Source organism: Musca autumnalis, unplaced genomic scaffold (assembly GCF_047663935.1).
Source record: "Musca autumnalis isolate F117 unplaced genomic scaffold, ASM4766393v1 scaffold_4, whole genome shotgun sequence".
Taxonomy (NCBI): domain Eukaryota; kingdom Metazoa; phylum Arthropoda; class Insecta; order Diptera; family Muscidae; genus Musca; species Musca autumnalis.
Window position 1 is genome coordinate 47,887,309 of NW_027411977.1, and position 22,230 is coordinate 47,909,538.

Genomic DNA, 22,230 nt, shown 5'->3' on the forward strand with positions numbered 1-22,230 from the left:
ATTCAATTTTTTTTTTAACTGCCAGAACAAGATATTGAACTTCAAAACTATTCATTTATATTTTTTAATTCTTTCTAAAGATCTACAAAATGTTTTCTAAATCTCCAGTCTTTAATATTGCAACAAAAAATGTGGAAATCGCAAAGAAGTGCTTACTACACCATTCAATTAAGCGGCCAATGAATACTGGTATGCAAAAACCAAAATTCAAATCTAACTTAAAGGCATCATCTTCTGGCTATCGGGGCCTTGAGCGGCATAATTATTTGCCTTATTGGAATATTATGCGCCAAAAGAGTTCGGATGGAAAGAAAAATGGCGATTTCGAAAAATCACTTGATATTAAGAAAATAAATGAAACCCTAGAGACTATTAATCCAAATTCCTCACATTTTCTCAATCAATCGGTTTCGCATGTTTCCAATGATGAAGAATCTTTGCAAAAAGAAGATAAGCCATCAACCCAGGAACCTCGAACAATTTTGAAAAAGGTTTTCAAGAAACGTTCTCGACAAGAGTCCAGAGGTAAATTTAGTTGGGCGTTTCCGTTTAATTTGCTCATGAATTTAATAAAACTCTTTCAGAGGCCCTCAATGATCCAGCCAATATGCAAACTCGTCGCAGAGGCAGCAAGCGTAGAATTATGATAGTTCAGTTATTGGAGAATAATGAAAGGGACAATAACAACAAATCGATTGGTAAGTAATGTTTATATATAAATGGTTCCAATGAAATTTGCATTCCCCAAAACATACCACAGAATCCCCTGATATTAAATCCAAACAATATAAATTGGAAATACTTGCCGATCATGAGGGAATTGCCAATTCCATATTGACTCCAAAGAAAGGTAAGTATAATAAATAAAACTCTTTTTCTCTTTAAGGCCTTTTTAGTATATTTTCTATTTTCTTACAGTTCACATTGAATATATGGAGGAAGAAAATCGCAAGGATATTGAGTTAGAAAAGAAACCCTCGATTCAAACACCATCCAGTTCGTCCAGCAGTGTTGCCATTAAAAATGATACCAAAAAAGCTATATACAATGCCGAAACAGATCAACTGACAAAACAAAAGGTTTCCAAAGATAATCAAATTAAATCGAAAACAGATTCCAATGGAACACCTGAAAACAGTACAGTGGGTGGCACCACTCCTGCTATAAAGAATAAAGAAAATATTACAAAAAATATCGCGGGTAAGTTTTAAATACCACTCTGCAAAATGTTCCATGACAAATCATGAGTTGAGTTATGTTGTTGTTGTAACAATGTTTTTATTATGTTTATATGTTCGTTCCTCTGTTCAATCTGGCTCTGGGTCTATCTCCAGTTCCAGAAAACTGGCTGCTTCGATGGGATGTAGCCACAGATCCACTGGATAAATGGGTAGGTTTGGCGGGGCAGTTAAAAAGGTGTTGTGTGTCGTGCGGTCCCATGCCGCATACTGGGCATATGTCTTGCACGGCGCGATCAATTCCCGCCCAATACGAATTTAGGCGACTGCAATAGCCCGAGCATAGTTGAGCCAAAACTACTCTGGTTTGTCGTGGCAGCTGACGCTCCTCCGCTGCGATAGAAGGAGGATGTACTCCGAGTACTTTATTCACACTATAATTGCTTAAGGCCTTGGCAACTGCGTCCGTGTGAATGCTATTCAATCCTGCTTGATATGCTTGTTGATCTAGGGGTTCTCTCCTGTATCGTTGGACCTCTCCCTCTAGAGCATGGATATCCTTCCTGATCTGCCTGAATGTGTTAGGCCTACCCACAAGATGGTAATTGGGATGGCTCACACGGTAACATCCAAGCAGGTACTGCAACGAAAGCGTCTCATTGTGTCGCTTCACTTGAAGAATCTTTGCCTCCTCATGTAGATGGTCCACTGAAGATTTGAGGAGGCACCCTGTTGCTGTTATCAGGGCGGCATTCTGGCAAGTTTGAATCTTTTTCCAATTCGTATCACATAACCTCGGGGACCAGACTGGAGCCGCATAGATTACCACAGACCGACCTATCGCTTTATACGTTGTCAACAAGGTTTCTTTATCTGCACCCCAAGTGCTGCCGGCTAGGGACTTGAGGACCTTGTTCATACTTTTCAACTTGTCGCAGATAGCTGTGGCGTGTTCGCACGAAGTGAATGTAGTGTCGAATGTGACCCCTAAAATTTTAGAGCAGTTTGTGGTCGAAATTCTGCTACCGTCGACCACGACATTCAACTCACTGCGCTGTCCATGTGGTGAACAGAGTGGCTGTAAATTTTGTGCGGAAATCTGCATATTCCTCGAATGGAAAAAGGTGGTAAGATGGGTTAAATAGTTGTTCAGTCTCTCACAGATGTCATCAGGATAGGTACCCGACGCCAGGATCGTGCAATCATCCGCATACGTCACGATCTCAATGCCGTCTGGAGGGGGTGGAATACAGGAGAGGTTGAGGTTAAACAGTTCCGGAGATATCACCCCACCTTGGGGGACTCCCTGTTTCACTCTACGGGGTTTGGACTTCTTATTCCTGAATTCCACGTACGACTGGCGTCCACACATATAGTTGACTATCCAACGTTTCAAGCTTGGCCGGAGGATTGTCTGCTCAATGTCCTCAAACAGCGTGGAGTGCCTGACTGTATCAAAGGCTTTTGATAAGTCAAGCGCCACCATCACTGTTCTATCGCGCTGTGCTGCTTACGACAAGTTGTGGCTAGCGACAAGTTGAAGACTTTGGTGAGATACTCGACTTCCGGCTCATCCAGCTGCTTCAACATTACCATGGAGATTCCATCAGGGCCCAACGCTTTGGATGATTTAGCGTTCCTGATGGCATTGGCAACATCATCCATTGTAAATTGTGGTGGTTCATCCTCTGCAGGAAGAGATCTAATGCGACGTAATACTCTTCTATTCGCCCTGTCACTCTCGGGATGCTCGACGAACTGTCGATTGAAATTACTTGCGCACCTCTTCCGGTCAGTCAACGTAACGTCGCCAAACGTGACTGAGGTCCTATCTTCCCTTCTTCCAGGGTTCGAGAGTGACTTAACTGTTGCCCACAATTCACCTATACCGGCTCCAATGTTGCAGCTCTTCAGATGATTTAACCATTTGTTCCGCTTATGCTCGCCGACCAGCCTGTTAACTTCCAGTGTCAACTCCCTGACTCTGGGGTCATTGGGGTTGATACGACGAAGCTCATCACGCTCATTTGCTAATCCCGTCGCCTCTGCTGGGAAATTTGGTCTTACTTCGGGTATTCGACCAGCAGGGATATGGCGAGCGGCTGCAGCAGTGATGATGTCCCGGAACGTCCTTTCCGCTACCCGAACATCAGAAGGATTGGGCAATTCTCTGAAGCGGTGATTGGTGAACTCTCTGAAACTCGGCCAATCAGCTTTTTTATGATTGACGAACGTGCGGCGTTCAGAGGTGATGAAGTCGGGTGGTCTGCTAATGGAGACAATTATGGGGAGATGGTCTGATCCAAGGGAAATGACGGGTTGCCAGGTAACGTCATTTGTCAGACCAGGTGACACGATGGTTATGTCAGGCGAACTGTGACACTCTCCTCTAATTCTGGTAGGGGCGTCCTCATTGACCGTACAAAACGTAGAGCTATAGCTGTACCTCTCTGGTCGGTCATGATGCGCATTAAAATCCCCCAGGACCAGATGATTATGACCTTGCAAGAGCGGGCTAATGTCAGGCCTATAATCAGGGATACAGCTATTTCTCGGCGGGATGTATACATTCAGCAACTCTGCTACCCCCATACATTCCATGTACAAAGATCTAGCTAACCTCAGGAAGGTTAGCAGGAGAGCATACAACAAAGCGAACAGGACCAAACTTAGTACGGATTGGGATCTGTATAAGAACAGTTTCAATAAGTACAAAAGTGAGGTCAGGAAAGCTAAGAGAAACTCCTGGATTAACTTTAGTGAGTCGATAGAGGGAGTAAACGAGGCGGCAAGATTTCGTAAGGTAAACTCAAAGGACCCCAAACCTATTGGGAGCATCAAACGAAATGATGGCACGTGGACGAACTCTGCTCTAGAGACTCTTGATCTATTGGCAGAGACTCATTTCCCGGGATGCAAGGACGCTGTTTCGTATCCGAGCTCGGAAACGAACAGAACCTATACACCCGATGAGAGGTTCTTCGTCAATAGGTTGATAAGTGACTCAAGGATCTCTTGGGCGATCAGCACTTTTCAACCCTACAAATCTCCTGGCCCAGATGGTGTCATTCCGGCGATGCTTCAGAACGCACCTCCGGTATTGATCACCATACTGAAGGTTATTTTTAGGGCTTGTCTATTGCTGTCGCACGTACCGACACTGTGGAAAGAGGTAACAGTCACCATACTGAAGGTTATTTTTTGGGCTTGTCTATTGCTGTCGCACGTACCGGCACTGTGGAAAGAGGTAACAGTGACTTATATCCCCAAGGCTGGGAAGCCAAGCCACGCGTTGCCGAAGGACTACAGACCGATAAGTCTTTCCTCCTTTCTATTAAAAACCTTAGAAAGGCTGCTCGGCTTGGAGATCAGATCGTACATAAATTGTGACCTTATAAGCAGCTCTCAGCATGCTTATATGAAAGGGAAATCGACAGAAACAGCGCTACATGAGGTAGTGAGTTATATAGAGAAGAACATGGATAACTTGGATCACACATTGGCCGCTTTTCTAAACATAGAGGGAGCGTTCAATAATGTGAAGCTTGAATCCATTCATTCTACTCTAGAGCTTCTGAGTGTCCCCTCTATCTTAATCAACTGGATTGACAGAATGCTGGAAAGCAGACTGATCAATTCCAGTATTAGAGAGAGTTCCGTAAGGAAGTCAGTCACTAGGGGCACCCCACAAGGTGGAGTCTTATCTCCACTGCTGTGGCTTCTAGTGGTGAATGGGATACTCAAAGAGTTTGATAGACTAGGGACTAAAGTTGTAGCATACGCTGACGACGTTGTCCTTCTAATCAGTGGAAAATCCTTGTCGACGCTGTCGGAACTGATGCAGGGTGCGCATTGTTAAGCTCTCTCGCTGGGCTCACCACAATGGTCTTGGGGTGAACCCTGCGAAGACTGAGCTGGTACTATTCACCAGAAAAAGAAATATTGCCGAATTTGTGCCGCCAACGCTGGTTCGTGGTGGCGTGTTTCACATCTTGGACATGCTAGTGTTCTACAGCGGATTTGTAGCCAGATTGGACTAAGAGCCAGGGGAGATGAGACTGACTACATCTCATCAAGCCTGGACTTTGACACGGCTGACGTATTAATCCCCGACAGGAGTGAGTGGACACGAGGCAGACCACTTCCCGACAGCCTGTCGATCTTCACCGATGGGTCGAAGATGGAGGAAGGCACGGGATCTGGTGTGTTCTGTGAAGAATTAGACATCAGGAACTCATATAAGCTTAATGACAACTGTAGCGTTTTTCAGGCAGAAGTTTTTGCGGTTTTGAAAGCCTTGGAATTAATAGTGGGAATGACGGACATTATAGATAAGGCAGTCACTGTTTACGTGGACAGTCAGGCTGCCCTAAAAGCGTTAGGGTCATACAGTATTAAATCCAGGATTGTTCAAAGATGCAGGTCTCTCTTAAAAACATGTAACATAGTTGTTAGGTTTTGTTGGGTTCCAGGGCATTGCAATGTTGAGGTAAACGAGATAGTTGATGAACTGGCTAGAAGAGGATCCCAATCCTCGGACCTCACGGTAGAGGATAGTGTCAAGCCACCTCTCTGCTTCTTCCTCGACAAACTCAGTAAGCTCTACGCAGAGGAAACCGTTAAAGTTTGCCAGGATGTGCCTGGTTGTAAGGTATCTAAGTCAATCTGGCCGGTTATCTCACGGCGTAGAACTTCGTCCCTCCTCTCGCTGTGCAAATCTGAAATCAGAACCGCTGTGGGGGTAATAACCGGTCACTGCGGAATAAGATCCATGACTTGCAAGTGGGATGGCAATAACATTGAGTACTGTAGGTTATGTGAGGATGAGGAGGAAACGGAGACAATCGAGCACCTTCTATGTAGATGTCCTAGACTGATGGTCAAAAGACATAGACTATTTGGTGAACATGTGATTGAATCTCTTTCCTACTTCGCCTCTATTGACCCCACAGTGTTGGTGGTTTACTGCAAGAGCCTTAAGATGCTCTGGGGCAGGCCAACACAGACCTAAAACCATTAGTAATTAAATCGTAGTTAGCTACTAAACAATCTTCCCTCTTTAAATAACCTGACTTCTCCAATACAGTCACTAATCATTCTAATTATTCTTATTCTTACTCTTCTCTCTTGTCATACCAACTTCCGCTTCCCTTCCTGTCCAACCTTTCCAACCTAATCACTTTCCTCCCACACAGCACATCACATCAACAGACATATATCATCATCCATAGGCACACAGCACCACACAGCTCTATCCACAACAGGCACCACATCACTTGTCCTCCACATCACCAATAACTTCACATGCACTATCATCATCTAAATATCTCTTTGTCATCACCTGAATGCACAAATCACCATATAGCCATCAGTTACACATCATCACCATCTAGAAGCACAGCACTTCAACAGACTTATATCATCACCCACAGTCACACAGCACCACATAGCTCTATCCACATCAGGCACCACATCAGTTACATATCATCACCATCTACAACTCAACCAACATCAACACACATAGCCATATCCAGCATCTACAATCAAATAGCCCAAACCACAAATCAATACAACATCTTTGACCTCTACAACACACATAATTTAATAGTTTGGATGATCACAATGGACCTCAAGGTCTCCTAGTGGAGTAGCTGCCAACATGGCAGCTGCGCATCCTGAACCTAACCTAACCTAACCTAACCATGTACGGGTCATTAGAGACAGGCTCAAGCGAGATAGGTCTGTATTGGACAGACTGGTGCAATAGGAAAGCCAATCCCCCACCTCCACTTCTGGTGCGATCTTTCCTCAGAACATCGTTACCATCACAATGCTCTAAGCTGTGGTTGTTGTTCAGCTTGGTTTCCTGCACCGCCGCTAGCTTGATGTTCTTCCGACTCATAAAATCTACTATCTCCTCGATCTTACCTCGGAGTCCATTGCATTTCAATTGCAAAAAGGCTGTATTTTCGGGGATTGATACAACAAAGGCTGGTGTTAAAGGCTGCGTGTGCGGTTGTTGTCGAGGGGACTGCGGGGGAGTTTCGTAATCAGACGACGAGGGAGTCTCGTAATCCGACGACGACTCACTGGGGACTGTGTTCACGCAGCATGCAGTCCCTCACGTGGACGAGTCCAGAGCAACCCCTTAGATGCACCCACTCCTGACATCTATTGCATCTCACCGAAGGTTGGATGTGGGTGAAGATGCGGATGTGACAAACTGAGCACAGACATATTGGTCCTGGGTTTTCCTCCGTCCCGGCTCGGACCAATAGAATTCGGGGCAGGCATTCCGGGATATGCTGCTCCAAATACAGAAAAACGAAACAAATACAAACATGTACACACTGAGGTGGCAGCCGCTGGCCGGAACATTGGTTTTGTGTTGTTGCGGGTCAATCCGGTACGAAAGAACCCGCTGCCGTGGGATTGATGAGTTGAGTTATGGGTGCAAGTGGTTTGTCGTGACATATTTTTAGGCGAGCCGACAATGATTTTTAAAAGCCAGAAATGTCATGGCATCATGGAATGTAGTTAACATTGTAGAAGGCCCAACATTTATGCAAAGTTCTTGATGTTAGGTTTGTAACGCAAAAAATTGCACCTTGGTAATTATGTAGTTGATTCAGAACACTTGGCTGAAGATATTCCCGGTGACAGAATTTCAGACAAAGTTCCGCAACAAATATTTTGAAAAAAAAAAAATTTTGTTAAAACAGAAAATACACACCGCCACCATTCCACTGAATACCATATCTATGTATTTGATTATCACCAAACTCTTACAAATTGCGTTTAAATTCTACTCTGAGTTTTAAACTTTTTTAACATTTTTAATTTTGTCTTCGAAATTTTGATTTAAGCTTCGAATTATACCGCGAGTTTTGAATATTTTCTAAAACAAATTGCACATCAATAGAAATTGAAATGTTCTTTCTTCGGAAAAAATTAGAAAACTCGCTTTATTAAAACTGCAAAACTCGAGTTTTTACCTAAAAACCTGTCCAAATTACCTATAGTGCGATGTTGAGATGTGATTTATAACTTATTGTAATATTTTTCCAGATGAAAAAATTCCAAAACAAATCGAAACCTCAAAAAAGTTATTGTCAAATATAAACAAAAACCATCCAAATGAAGGAGAACTTTTAAAAGATGGCGGTAGTCAACTGAAAAATGTTCTTGATGGTTCTTCCATAAAACACCCAACAACAAATATTGAATCCAAAAATATGGCAAAATCATCTACGCCTATAAAAGAAGCTCAAATCAATTTTACTAAAGATGAAATTAAATTGAACAATTCAAATACCAAATCAAATAATAATGGTAAGTATTGCAAATAAAATAATTTGAAATAAAATGTTTTATCTAAGTGAAATATTTATTTTTAGATTCAATATTTCTAATGTCTTTAACATCCAATGCGGAAACAGACAAATTAAAGGATTTGAAAAAGAGTGAATTTCCTCTCAAAATAGCAGAAAAGTTGTCTTCAGCACAAAATGAAAGTGGAAAGGCAAATGTAAAGCCTTTGCCACAACCATCGACAAAACAAGCTTTTACAGAAAATAATTCCAATCTGCCATTAGGTGGGAAATCAAAGAAAGTAATAACAAATACAGGTAAATTTTTGGCTCTGCAATTCATAGCATATATTACTATTATAAAACGTAAACAATATATTTATATTAAAAACTTTGCTATTATTTTTCTTCAGATACATTAATGCCTAATTCTATAGATTCAAGCGGTGCTAACAATAAGTTATCCAAAATGGGTTAGCAGAAATATGTTGACAAATTTTAACATTAATCACTTTATATTTTTATTAATCAATTAATATTTAATTAACCGTGTATGATATTTACAGAGAATAATCCTGCCTACAAAGCCAAAACCCAAGATAATGCAAATATGAACACAATCACTAAACCAAAGGAAAATATAAAAAATCCTCCAAAATCTTCAACTAGTAAGTAGTTTAGAAAACTTTCATTTTATTTTTAAAAACATATTACTACACATTAAATAAAAATGACATAATCTTCTCCTATTTGTTCATTTGGCCTTTAGGCTAAGGGTATATACATTTTTTATACGATAAAAAATCTGACTCATCGAAATAGTGGTTTTGGGCGATATCTGTTTCTGAAAATTTCAAGTCGGTTTAATGTTATTCGTCCGTCTGTCTCGATAAGTCCTTATTTAGATTAGGCAATTTTCCTTGCTGCAATTGTCAGTTTGATGGAGAGAGGGGTGAGGCATATGGTAACCCTTTGCCTCTCAACACCCTCTCTCACCTACAAACTGACAATTGCCGCAAGGAAAAGTGCCTAATGTAAATATGTACTAACTCTCGAAAGGATCAACTGATTTCAAGCAAACTCCTGAAATCAAGTTCGAAGATGGACCATATGGGTCTTCTTCTTTGGTCTTATTCTCACAAAACTTAAATAATGCACAAGATAAATCTCAAAGAAGGTAATTAATTTGGTCCAAACTTTGCAAATCACAATATTGCTTCTATCCCAGTCCATCCCTTCGTTCATTTCCAATTTTTTTCGCAAAAGTACAGTTTAAGGGCAGGGGCCGGATTCTTGTTTTATGAAAGTTTTAAATGAAAAATATTTTCTTTATAATTTTTTCATTGAAATTAATTTTAAAAGTTTTCATTTCAAATTTTCATAAAGCAAGAAGCCGGCCCCAGGTCCCAGATCATTTAGACATTTTACAGTCGCCTATGTTGCTTGTGCTCACTAACTCTAACTATCGAACAAATCAATTGATTTGATTCAAACTGCTCCTAGTAATATTCTGCCTAACCTTAGATCAAGCTAGGTTCTCAATCCCACGGCAGCGGATTCTTTCGTACCGGATTGACCCGGAACTACACAACATCATAGTTCCGGCCAGTGGCTGCCACCTCAGTGTACATATGTTTGTATTTGATCCGTTTTTCTGTGTTGGGAGCAGCATATCCCGGAATGCCTGCTTCGAATTCTTTTGGTCCGTGCCGGAACGGAGGAAAACCCAGGTCCAATATATTTGTGGTCGGTTTGTCACATCCGCATCTTCACCCACATCCAGCCTTCGGTGAGATGCAATAGATGTCAGAAGTCGGTGCAGCAAAGGGGTTACTCTGGACTTGTCCACGTGAGGGACTATATTGCTGCATGCTGCGTGAATACAGTCCCCAATGAGTCGTCATCGGGTTACGAAACTCCCTCGTTGTCTGATTATGATACTCCCCCGCAGTCGCCTAGACAACAACCGCATATGTAGCCTTTAACACCAGCCGTTGTTGTCCCAATCCCGGAAAATGCATCCTTTTTGCAATTTAATTGCAATGGACTCCGAGGTAAGAACGAGGAAATAGTAGATTTCATGAGTCGGAGGAATATCAAGGTCGCTGCGGTGCAAGAAACCAAGAACAACTGTAGATTACAACGTTGTAATGGTTACAACGTGCTAAGGAAGGATCGCACCAGAAGTGGAGGTGGGGGATTAGCTTTCCTCTTGCACCAGTCTGTCCAATACAGACCTATCTCGCTTGAGCCTGTCTCTTATGACTCGTACATGGAATGTATGGGGGTAGCAGTTAGATGTGGTACTGGCGAGATAGAGTTGCTCAACGTGTATATCCCGCCGAGAAATAGCTGTATCTCAGATTACGTGTCTAACATTAGTCCGCTTTTGGAAGGTCATAATCGTCTGGTCTTGGGGGACTTTAATGCGCATCATGAGATGTGGCATTCGGCCCTCGGAAACAACCAGAGAGGTACAGCGCTGGCTGAGCAGATTGACAGCTCTACGTTTTGCACGGCCAATAAGGATGCCCCTACCAGAATTAGAGGAGAGTGTCACAGTTCGCCTGACATAACCATCGTGTCACCTGGTCTGACAAATGTCGTTACCTGGCAACTCGTCATTTCCCTTCGATCAGACCATCTCCCCATTATTGTCTCCATTAGCAGACCACCCGATTTCATTACCTCTGAACGCCTCACATTCGTCAATCATAAGAAAGCTGATTGGCCGGGTTTCAGAGAGTTCACCAATCACCGCTTCAGAGAACTGCCCAATCCTTCTGATGATCGGGTAGCGGAAAGGACGTTCCGAGACATCATCACTGCTGCAGCCGCTCGCCATGCTGGTCGAATACCCCAAGTAAGACCCAACTTCCCAGCAGAGGCGGTGGGATTAGGAAATGAGCGTGATGAGCTTCGTCGAACCAACCCCAATGACCCCAGAGTCAGGGAGCTGACACTGGAAGTTAACAGGCTGGTCGGCGAGCATAAGCGCAACAAGTGGTTAAATCATCTGAAGAGTTGCAACATTGGAGCCGGTATAGGTAAATTGTGGGCAACGGTTAAGACACTCTCGAACCCTGGAAGAAGGGAAGATAGGACCTCAGTCACGTTTGGCGACGTTACGTTGACTGACCCGAAGATGTGCGCAAGTTATTTCAATCGACAGTTTGTCGAGCACCCCGAGAATGACAGGGCGAAGAGAAGAATATTACGTCGCATCAGATCTCTTCCTGCCGAGGAGGAACCACCACAGTTTACAATGGATGATGTTGCCAATGCCATCAGGAACGCTAAATCATCCAAAGCATTGGACCCTGATGGAATCTCCATGGTAATGCTGAAACAGCTGGATGAGCCGGGAGTGGAGTATCTCACTAAAGTTCTCAACTTGTCGCTATCCACCCTCATTGTTCCCGAAGTCTGGAAAATGGGCAGGGTGGTCTCACTAAGGGGCCCGGCAAGGATGCCAGCAAAAGTGAATCGTACAGGCCGATTTCTCTTTCGTCGCCCGTAGCTAAAATCCTTGAGGCCTTAGTCCTCCCCAATATCAGAAATAGCTATCAAGTTGCCGATCATCAGCATGGATTCCGTAAGCAGCACAGCACGACCACTGCGCTGCACGCCATTACCACATATATTTGTCATGGACTCAAACAGAGACGGCCGTGCGATAGAACAGTCAGGCACTCCACGCTGTTTGACAACATCGGGCAGACAACCTTCCGGCCAAGCTTGAAATGTTGGATAGTCAATTATATGTGTGGACGCCAGTAGTACGTGCAATTCAGGAACAAGGAGTCCAAACCCCGTAGAGTGAAACAGGGAGTTCCCCAAGGTGGGGTGATATCTCTGGTACTGTTTAACCTCTACCTCTCCTGTATTCCCCTCCCCCCCCTCGAGATCGTAACGTATGCGGATAATTGCACGACCCTGGCGTCAGGTACCTATCCGTGATGACATCTGTGAGAGACTGAACTCCTATTTAACCGATCTTACCAACTTTTTCCACGCGAGGAATATGCAGATATCCGCCACTAAATCGACGGCCACTCTGTTCACCACATGGACGGCGCAGTACAGAAGAGAGTTGAATGTCATGGTCGATGGTAGCAGAATTCCGAACACAAATTGCCCCAAAATTCTAGGGGTCACATTCGACACCACTTTCACATCGTCCTCGCATGCTACCGCTATCTGCGATAAACTGAAATGTAGGAACGAGGTCCTCAAGTCCCTAGCCGTCAGCACTTAGGGTGCAGATAAAAAACCTTGTTGACTACGTGTAAAGCGATAGGTCGGTCTGGGGTAAGCTATGCGGCGCCAGTTTGGTCCCCGAATTTATGTGACACGCAGTGGGATAAGATTCAAATTTGCCAGAACGCCGCCCTGAGAACAGCAACATGGTGCCTCCTCAAATCTACAGTGGACCATCTACATGATGAGGCAAAGATTCTTCCAGTACGACAACATAATGAGATGCTATAGTACTTGCACGGCTGTTACCGGGAGAGCCATCCCAATCACCATCTTGTGGGTAGGCCCGACACATTCAGGCATATCAGGAAGGATATTCACACCCTAGAGAGGAAGATCCAACAATATAGGTTTAAATAGTATTCACACGGATGCAGTTGCTAAGGCCATAAGCAATTATTGTGTGAATGGAGTCATCGGAGTACATCCCCCATCTATCGCAGCTGAATAGCGTCAGCTGCCACGACAGACCAGAGTAGATTTGGCTCAATTACGCTTGGGATATTGCAGTCGCCTAAATTCCTATTGGGCGGGAATCGATCGCACCGTGCAAGACATCTGCCCAGTATGCGGCATGGGCCCGCACGACACAAAACTCCTTTTCAACAGCCCAGCCAAACAACTTGAGTGGATCTGTGGTTACATCCCATCGAAGCAGCCACTTTCCTGGAACTGGAGACCCAGAGCCAGATTGAACAGAAGAACGAACATACAAACATAATAATAAACACTGTTACAACAACAACAACAACGTGAGCTCAAGCTCATTCTTATGATATGGCCTAGCCAACGCAATCGTTGCATCTCGATACGTTTAACTATATTCATGTCTTTGTATAGCTTATATAGCTCGTGGTTCATACGACGTCGATATTCACCGTCAACGCAAATCGGCCCGTAGATCTTTCGAAGAATTTTCCTCTCAAACACACCAAGCACTGCCTTATCTGCTTGCGCAAGTACCCATGCTTCGGAGCCATACATTAGCACGGGTAGTATCAGCGTTTTGTATAGTGTTATTTTTGTTTGACGAGATGTGGCTTTGTTTTTAAATTGCTTGCTTAAACCATAGTAGCATCTGTTGGCCAATATAATTCTTCTTCTTATTTCACAACTGATGTTGTTTGTTGTGTTTATGGCAGTGCCGAGGTAGACAAAGTCTTTAACTACCTCAAAATTGTAGGTACCAACTTCCACAGTTGGTCCGAGCTCTATGGACGCTTTGCGCGTCGACACCATCAATTTGGTCTTTTCGCCGTTTACCGCCAGACCCACTTTCGCAGATTCTGCTTCGACCTTCCTAAAGGTATCAGTTACTTCCTTTAATGATCGTCCGATGATGTCTATGTCATCAGCATAAGCAAGTAACATGTGGCTATTGGTGTAAATTTTGCCATTTCTTTTGACATTTGCATCTCGTATTACCTTTTCCAGCAAAATGTTGAATAGGTCACACGAAAGGCTGTCTCCTTGTCTGAAATCTCTTTTGGTGCAAAATTCTTCGGAGAGTTCTGTCCAATTTTAACTGAGAACCTAGTATCAGTTAAAGTCATCTTACAAAGCCGGATGAGCTTTGCGGGGATACCAAATTCAGACATTGCATGGAATACCTTTGAACGAGGGGACTGTCGAATGCTGCTTTATAATCGACAAAAAGGTGATATGTGTCGATCTGCATTTCTTGCATCTTCTCCAGGATCTCCAGGATGCAAGGATCTCCAGGATCCAGGATATCTGGTCAATTGAGGACTTGCCAGGTTTAAAGCCACATTAGTATGGTCCAATTATTTCGTTGACCATTGGCTTTAGTCGTTCGCACAATATCCCTGACACTATCTTAAAGGCAATAGGGAGTAGACTTATGCCCCTATAGTTAGAGCATACAGTCTTATCTCCTTTCTTGTGGACGGGACATAGGATGCTGAGGTTCCAATCGTCGGGTACGCGTTCTTCCTGCCAGATGGTGCTAATTAGCTGATGCATACACCTTATCAGCGCTTCGCCTCCGGTTTTAAACAGCTCGGCTGGTAAGCCATCGGCTCCTGCTGCTTTATTATTCTTCAGCCGATTGATTGCTGTTTTTACCTCATCTTGGCCGGGCGGTATACATTCTATACCATCTTCTGGGATTGGATCTGTGGTATCATCGTCTTCGCTACTATTGGATACCAGCAGATTGGAGAAATGTTCCTTCCATATCCTGAGCACGCTATCTCTATCTGTTACCAGATTACCTTGCTGGTCTCTACAGGAGGATGTGCCTGTACCAAAGCCATCTGTTTGATGTTTCACTCTTTGTTAGAATTTTCGGACTTCATTCTGGCTCCTGTACATCCCGATTTTTTCACACTCCCGCTTTTCCATTTCTCTCTTTTTCTTGCGGAAAAGACGTTTCTCTTCTCTACTTTTCTCCCGATATCTCTTTCGTGCACTACGCGTTGCTACTGATTGTAAAGTAGCTCTATATGCCGCATTTTTCTCTTCGGTAGCAGCACGACACTCCTGGTCATACCATGAATTCCTTTGTGGAGGTTTCTGGAATCCAAGTATGGATTTTGCGGCTGTTTGCATGGAGTGGGCAATATTTTGCCATTGTATTGTTATGTTATCGGGACAAGGAGCGCTCGCGTTAAGCAATTGGGCTGGTTGAGTGGAATATGCTGTGGCTATCTGTTGTGTTTGCAGCCTATCGATGTCCAACTTCCGCGTTGTGTCTGTTCGTGCTTTATTTGCAACGTTTAGACGGGTACGTACCTTTGCTGCAACAAGGTAGTGGTCCGAATCAATGTTTGCGCCTTGGATCGATCGTACATCCAACACGCTGGATGAATGTCTTCCATCTATCACAACATGATCAATTTGATTACTTGTTCTTTGATCTGGAGACAGCCAGGCACCCTTATGAATATCGAGATGATTAAATCTGGTACTGCTAACTACCATGTTTTTTGCAGCTGCAAAGCCTATCAGCCTCATACCATTGTCAGATGTTTCACTGTGGAGACTGAATTTCCCGACTGTTGGGCCAAAGATATTCTCCTTTCCGATTTTGGCATTTAAATCGCCTAGAATGATTTTAATGTCATGGGCAGGGCAACGGTCATATGTTTCTTCTAAGCGCTCGTAAAATATGTCTTTGGTCTGTTCGTCCTTTTCTTCAGTGGGAGCATGAGCGGAAATAAAGCTGATGTTGAAGAATTTAGCTTTTATTCGAATTGCAGCAAGTCACTGGGGTGAAGCTGGATACCAGATGTTTTAGTCTCAGACTAACTACAAATCCGCAACCAAACTCATGCTTTACGTCATGGCAGCTATAATACAGTGCGTCACCTTTAAGCGCTCGGCACATACACGCAGAGAAAAAATATGATTCATGCCACCATATTTTGAAACAAAAATATATATTTTAGATATATGGTAACCGCTATCATATTCTAATAATACAATTTTTGAAATATTTTAAAATGGAGTGGTAGCCGCCGAAAACATGTTTTGATTGCCTCTAATAAGTAGTATTTTCTTTGGAATTATACTGCACCCTTGCGATTAATTGCCCATTAAAAGATTTTTCAATATATTTTAAATAAAAGTTTTATTTATTTAAGAACAATTTGGATATAATAGAACAAATAAGTATAATACAACATTAACAAACACTATGCAGTTTTCTCTGTTGTCTCTCCGTTTGTTATGTTTATGTTGGATAACATTATGCAACAACAACAGATGTTTATGTTATACATATGTACATTCTTTTTCTAGTTATTTCGATCACTTGCATACGATATCTATTACTTATTAATTACAAAATGAAATAATGAACAATATTGGCACAAAACATTCGGAGATTCTTTTTATTTAAGAAGTGTCACTGATATCTTTTTGTCACTTTTTGATTTTTCTGTCTACACATGTTCATATCTTCATTCACAAATAAATTGTAGTCATTAATACCGTCAACAAATACTCGAAATTTTTCATTTTTTGTTTGGAATCTGTTATTACCAATTTTGCACAATACTTTTAAATGAAAATTTAACAAAATTTACAACCTTTTCACTCACCCCCCGTTTACACATGCAAGTGACAGTTCGAAAAATACCAATACACTCACACATATTCACTGCCGCACCAACTAACAACCTCACTGCCGGCAAAATTTCCTTGTCAGTAATCAGTGTAAGTGCTTTGAAAGTAACTTCAATTTTTTCCGAACGTTTACCCAATGATTACACATGCAAGTGACAGTTCGAAAAACACCAATACACTCACACATATTCACTGCCACACCAACTAACAACCTCACTGCCGACAAAATTTCCTTGTCAGTAATCAATGTAAGTGCTTTGAAAGTAACATCAACTTTTTTCCGAACGTTTACACATGCAAGTGTCAGTTCGAAAAAATTGAAGTTTCGACTATAATATGTATACACAACTGTCTGCAAGTTACTTGCATGTGTAATCCTTGGGTTACACATACAAGTGTCAGTTCGAAAAAATTGAAGTTTCGACTATAATATGTATACACAACTGTCTGCAAGTTACTTGCATGTGTAATCATTGGGTCAACGACAGAACAACTAATGAGAGAATATTTGCTTTTGACAGTAAACAGCTGTTGTACGTGCATCAGGCAAGGTTCCTAGTTTTTGAAAGATGTTAACCAGATTGTGGTTGGACTGACCATCAGATAATTATGAAAATATTACCACATATCAAGATTATGCGATTTGTTGTTGTTTTATATGGTCAACAGAATCAAAATTGGCAATATACATTATCGCCAAAATAAAATTTTGCCCACCACCAGTTAAAAAAATATTTTTTCTCTGCGTGTACGATGCGATGAGCGTCGCGGTACAACAACCACATGAAAAAAGTGTAAGTGATGCCAAGTTTTTTTGAAAAACAACAATGTGGCTGACTCATTAAAGTTAAACATATGGTCTGTTCCTTTACTTTTGAAAATGGTAAAACCGGCAAAAGTAGTAAAAGTTGTAAACTGCCCCCTTATGAATTGTATGGTGTCTGAAGTAAAGGAACGCTTTTCGAGTAAAAAGTTGTAAAACTTTAAGATTCTTGCACGTAAAGGAACAGACCAATAATTTAACTGTTTTGGGACAACGCGTGTCCCAACGTGTCACTAAACGGACCGTATGTGCCAAGGGCTTTAGGTGTTGTTGTGACGCCTTTCCCAATCCATCGTATTTCCAGTATGGCAGTAATATCGGACTTGTACTTTTCAAGTACGTCTGCCAATGCGAAGACTGCACCTTCTCTATAAAGAGTGCGAACATTCCAGGTGCAGATTCGCAGATCATGGTCCTTAAAACGTTTGCGGGGTTCGTCAGCTTTAGAGGGGTTCCTTTTTCTTTCGTTTTTTCATAGTAGGCTGTTTTTTCTAGGGGAGGGTTACTAACCCGACGCCCAAACCCAAGTTTTTAACGTTCTTATAGGTGAACGCGCGGCACATGTTAGCTCACTACCTTTAACGGGTGTTAAAGGCAGCTCCCCAGGTGACACCACGGGGAGGTCAGTGTCCACTTGAGATGAAAGAGGGACCAAGTTAAATCCTGGGCTTTGCCATGTTAAAACCGGTCAGGACCGTTCCTTGGTATCTTCCATCCCCTAAGTCACGTTAATTATTATTAAATATTTATTATTAATTATTTATTATTTATTGTTTATCTATATATCGACACCTCCAAATAATAGTATGCTAAGTCTAAAAAGTGAGTTTTGAAGGAGAAGCTCTCAAAGTTTGGAAATTTTTTTGAACTTCAGTACTATGCTAAGTCAATATTTGTTTATAACTTCTGTTCGGATTGACCGATCATTACCAAAATTAGACAGAATTTAAGTTAAAGGACGTTCGACACCTCCAAATAATAGTTTGCTAATTCTGAAAAGCGAGTTTTGCAGGGCAAGCTCTAAAAGTTTGGAAATTTTTTTGAACTTCAGTACTATGCTAAGTAAATATTTGTTTATAACTTCTGTTCGGATTGTTCGATCATTACCAACATTTGACAGAATTTAAGTTAAAGGACGTTAAATATAAAAATGTAAAGAACTTGAAAACATGCTAAGTCGACTTAGCATACTATTATTTGGAGGCGTCGATATATAAAAATGGTGTAAAAAATGTATAGTAATTCATAAAATGAGAACGGCTAGGCCGATTTCTGTAAAATTTTTTGTCAGTTATTCGTATTTTCGATGAGAAGGTCTTTACGGAAGAAAATTTTGGAAAATCTCTCTGGAAAAGTCGGAAAATTGGAAAAATCGAAAATTGAGTTTTTGTATGTAATTTTATTCCTTAATAGCGAGACGAAATTCGCCGGGTCCGCTAGTTGTTTAATATTTATTATTTATCATTTGTTAGTTATTTTTTATTATTTCTAATTTATTATTTATTTATTATGTATTATTAATTATTTATTAGTTATTATTTATTATTTGTAATTTCCCAGCAAAATGTTCGATGCCAAAGATGACATTCAATCATGGGTGCAAGTGATCTAGCATGTCATCTTTTTAGCATCTTCATCGATGAATTTTATATGAGCGTGGACCCCAAAAGATGACGTTCTTTTCTGGATCCTAAGCATGTCATTTTAACCAATGCGTTGACATGTCATTTCCACCAATGCTTTGGCATGTCATTTCTACCAATAATTTGACATGTCATTTTCACCAACCCCTTGGCATGAAATTTTCATGTCTTGTTTGGAAAATGGAAATGCTGTATTGAAATATGGTTTTCATGAAAAACAAAACTCTTTATTAATTCAAACGAATTCGTGAAATAGCTACAATTAATTTATCACTTTAGTTTTTCCAAAGTTTACATCCAAAATTGCAATGTAATCACCACCGCTGCAACGCAAAAGATTACTTCCTCCGTTCTCCGCAACTGATATTATTTCATCTTACAAAAGGTTTTTTCAATTATCTTCCCATCACCAGTTCAGATTTCAACATGGACTGCAAATGCACTCCTTTAAGTATTTTTATTTCGTAAATTACTTTTATTTTATAATTTTGTTATTTTATAACAACATTTTGGTAATTTATACTCTTTTGTTTAGTGACGGAAATATGTAGGGATCTACAACCCGGCTTGCTTTAGGGATCTCTAAGAACAAAATGTAACGAACGGGGAGGAGAGACTTTTTATGGAAAATACCATTTATGCATAATTAATTTATTTTTAATTGTTTCTTTCCAAAAGTAGTTTCTTCTTTATTTTCAGATTCTTGTTCCTTTTCGTTTCGGACTTTTTTTCAAATTCCAAGAAGCGAGATTTGATTGATTTCATTCTATGTCAGATTTAGAACAGACAAGGGAACTTTTAAAAACGCAATGTGTGCAGTCCGATTCTATTTTTAGCTCGATGGTTGGGACTTCATATAATACCAATTGTTTAGAAATTTTAGTTGTTTGATATGCAGGAAATGTAAGACAACATCACGACGACAGTTCTAACAACTTTGGTCTGTTCCAGAAACTGCAAGAATCTACTTATTTTTACTACGATAACAATTTTTCCTTTATGTTATCGGAAAAAATAGTAAAAATTAGTAGATTTTTCCAGTACTGGAACATACCAAAATGAAAATAAACAGGTGTGTAAATAAAAACACAAACATCATATCTATTGGATCGATGGAATGGGTACAAATGCTGATGAAAAGATCGGATCTTTCACGACTTCCTTGGCATTGGTTCAAATCCTAATGAAAAGATCGGATCTTTCACGACTTCCTTTGAACCAATGCAAAAGATGACATGAAATCACGTCATCGCAAAGAACCCCTTCCGTCAAATTTTGCTGGGTTATTATTAGTTATTTATTATTTGTTATTTATTAGTTATTATTTCTAATTTATTATTAGTTATTTATTATTCATTATTTAATATTTACTATTTAGTAGTTATTACTCATTATTAAGCCGTTTTTCTTAAAAAAAATAATTTTTTTTCCCATAGAATGTCCCAAAAATATGTTTGGTGAATGCATGACACCGGAGCAATTGCAACAAAATCAGGAAAAATTAAAAATATTTCAACAGAAAAAAGAGATGCTCAAAAAAGGTGAGAGGTGAGATTAAATCTAGGAATTTTATTACATATCACCAATGTACTCGAATGAGTATACCATACCAGCAGTTTGGAAAGTTCCACATTGACGCCGCATAGCCTACCATAGACCTACATATTGTGTATTATGTAGTCAGCAAGGTATATTTATGTATACCCCAAGTGCTACCGGCTAGGAACTTGATGACCTTGATTCTGCATTTTAGCTTGTCACAAATAGCCTTGTCATATAATCGACCTGTAAAATCTTGTGATACTTAAGGCCTGGTTACATAAGCAAACTCCTGGCCTGGCTCTCATGCCTTGTTTCATTTCTGACAAAAAAAATAATTAATTCCTAGCCTATTTCGATCTACAGAATGTCGGTGATATAGCTACACGTTTCAATATATTGGAGGGCATCCCTCAAATTTCCCTGCCTAGTTAAGAATGTCAACACTTACATACATATGTATTTATATTTATTTACAGAAAACAAAATAGCAATGAAGTCAACAACAACAAAAAAGCTGTCTGGTGGCCCCGTTGGTGGAAATCGAAATAATTCGAAAGGTAAAAGTTTTTCAAAATATTCAATTATGTCACTAATTAAAAAATATTAATTATAATAACATATAAATTTTGCCAAGGATCCAATGACAACACCTGGAATACCCTTATAATAACCACTATTTATGTTGGAATAAGTTTACTGCTTTATGGTGTTCTGCAGACAAATTCCACTTTGTGGCAAAATTTGCTCGAATCCTTGAAAGAATATCAAAATCAAGAAAAGTTTCTAATACAAACAACTATCTATCAAAAGGACATGAAGAATACGAAAATCAACAAAGAAGACCATGTAGATAATCCACCACAAAATATGGAGGCAATTGATGCAGAAACCGAAATTGGGACTAATTTAAAGGAGGTCTAAATAAAAAGTACCTTAAAAATTCTAAAATATTTATTACACAAATTTAAAATTTGAAAAATTTATCAAAAAATATAAAATAAATATTTTTGAAAAATCGTATATTTTAAAACTATTACTCAGCTGCCATGTCGAGATATTTTTCAAAATTATTTGTGATAAATCCAAAATCTTTAAATTACAAATTATATGCAAATATAAAGCGGCATTTCACCAGCAAGTTAGCAGCCAATAAAAATAACTTCAATGGTTGTAGTTATCGTACCACCTCCACCAAATGTCCACCTTGTTCGGAAAAGTCTCAGCAAAATTCTGGAAATCATATAAAGGATAAATGTTATATTTTCGATACACCTCATGGGAATAGCAGACCATATCGCATATTATCTTTTTGTATGTTTCCCATAATAATTGCTTTGGCCGTGAATGTATTTGGAACGCCCCACGAAGAAGCTGAACTAGAATAT

General features: G+C 40.6%; 1 protein-coding gene across 8 annotated transcripts; it reads left to right on the plus strand.

Annotated features, from left to right (window-relative positions):
• On the plus strand, positions 1 to 21,865 carry LOC141403898 (uncharacterized). Of its 8 annotated transcripts, none has more exons than XM_073986980.1 (11): positions 1 to 525; positions 585 to 698; positions 761 to 850; positions 919 to 1,200; positions 8,247 to 8,510; positions 8,576 to 8,806; positions 8,926 to 8,961; positions 9,055 to 9,156; positions 20,740 to 20,851; positions 21,322 to 21,402; positions 21,480 to 21,865. In XM_073986980.1, exons 1-10 carry the CDS (start codon positions 90 to 92, stop codon positions 21,392 to 21,394), a joined length of 1,740 nt encoding a protein of 579 aa, XP_073843081.1. In that variant the 5' UTR covers positions 1 to 89; the 3' UTR covers positions 21,395 to 21,402; positions 21,480 to 21,865. The 8 variants fall into 8 exon arrangements, with proteins under 8 accessions (XP_073843081.1, XP_073843078.1, XP_073843074.1 ...); XM_073986977.1 differs by having other exon boundaries at positions 20,740 to 20,844; XM_073986973.1 differs by having other exon boundaries at positions 13 to 525; positions 8,902 to 8,961; positions 20,740 to 20,844.
• Positions 21,866 to 22,230: the final 365 nt, after the last annotated feature.

Coding starts and splice junctions, on each gene's coding strand:
- LOC141403898 (XM_073986973.1), top strand. CDS start 90: ATGTTTTCTAAATCTCCAGTCTTTAATATTGCAACAAAAAATGTGGAA. Junction 526..584: donor TTCTCGACAAGAGTCCAGAG/GTAAATTTAGTT, acceptor AAACTCTTTCAG/AGGCCCTCAATGATCCAGCC. Junction 851..918: donor CATATTGACTCCAAAGAAAG/GTAAGTATAATA, acceptor ATTTTCTTACAG/TTCACATTGAATATATGGAG.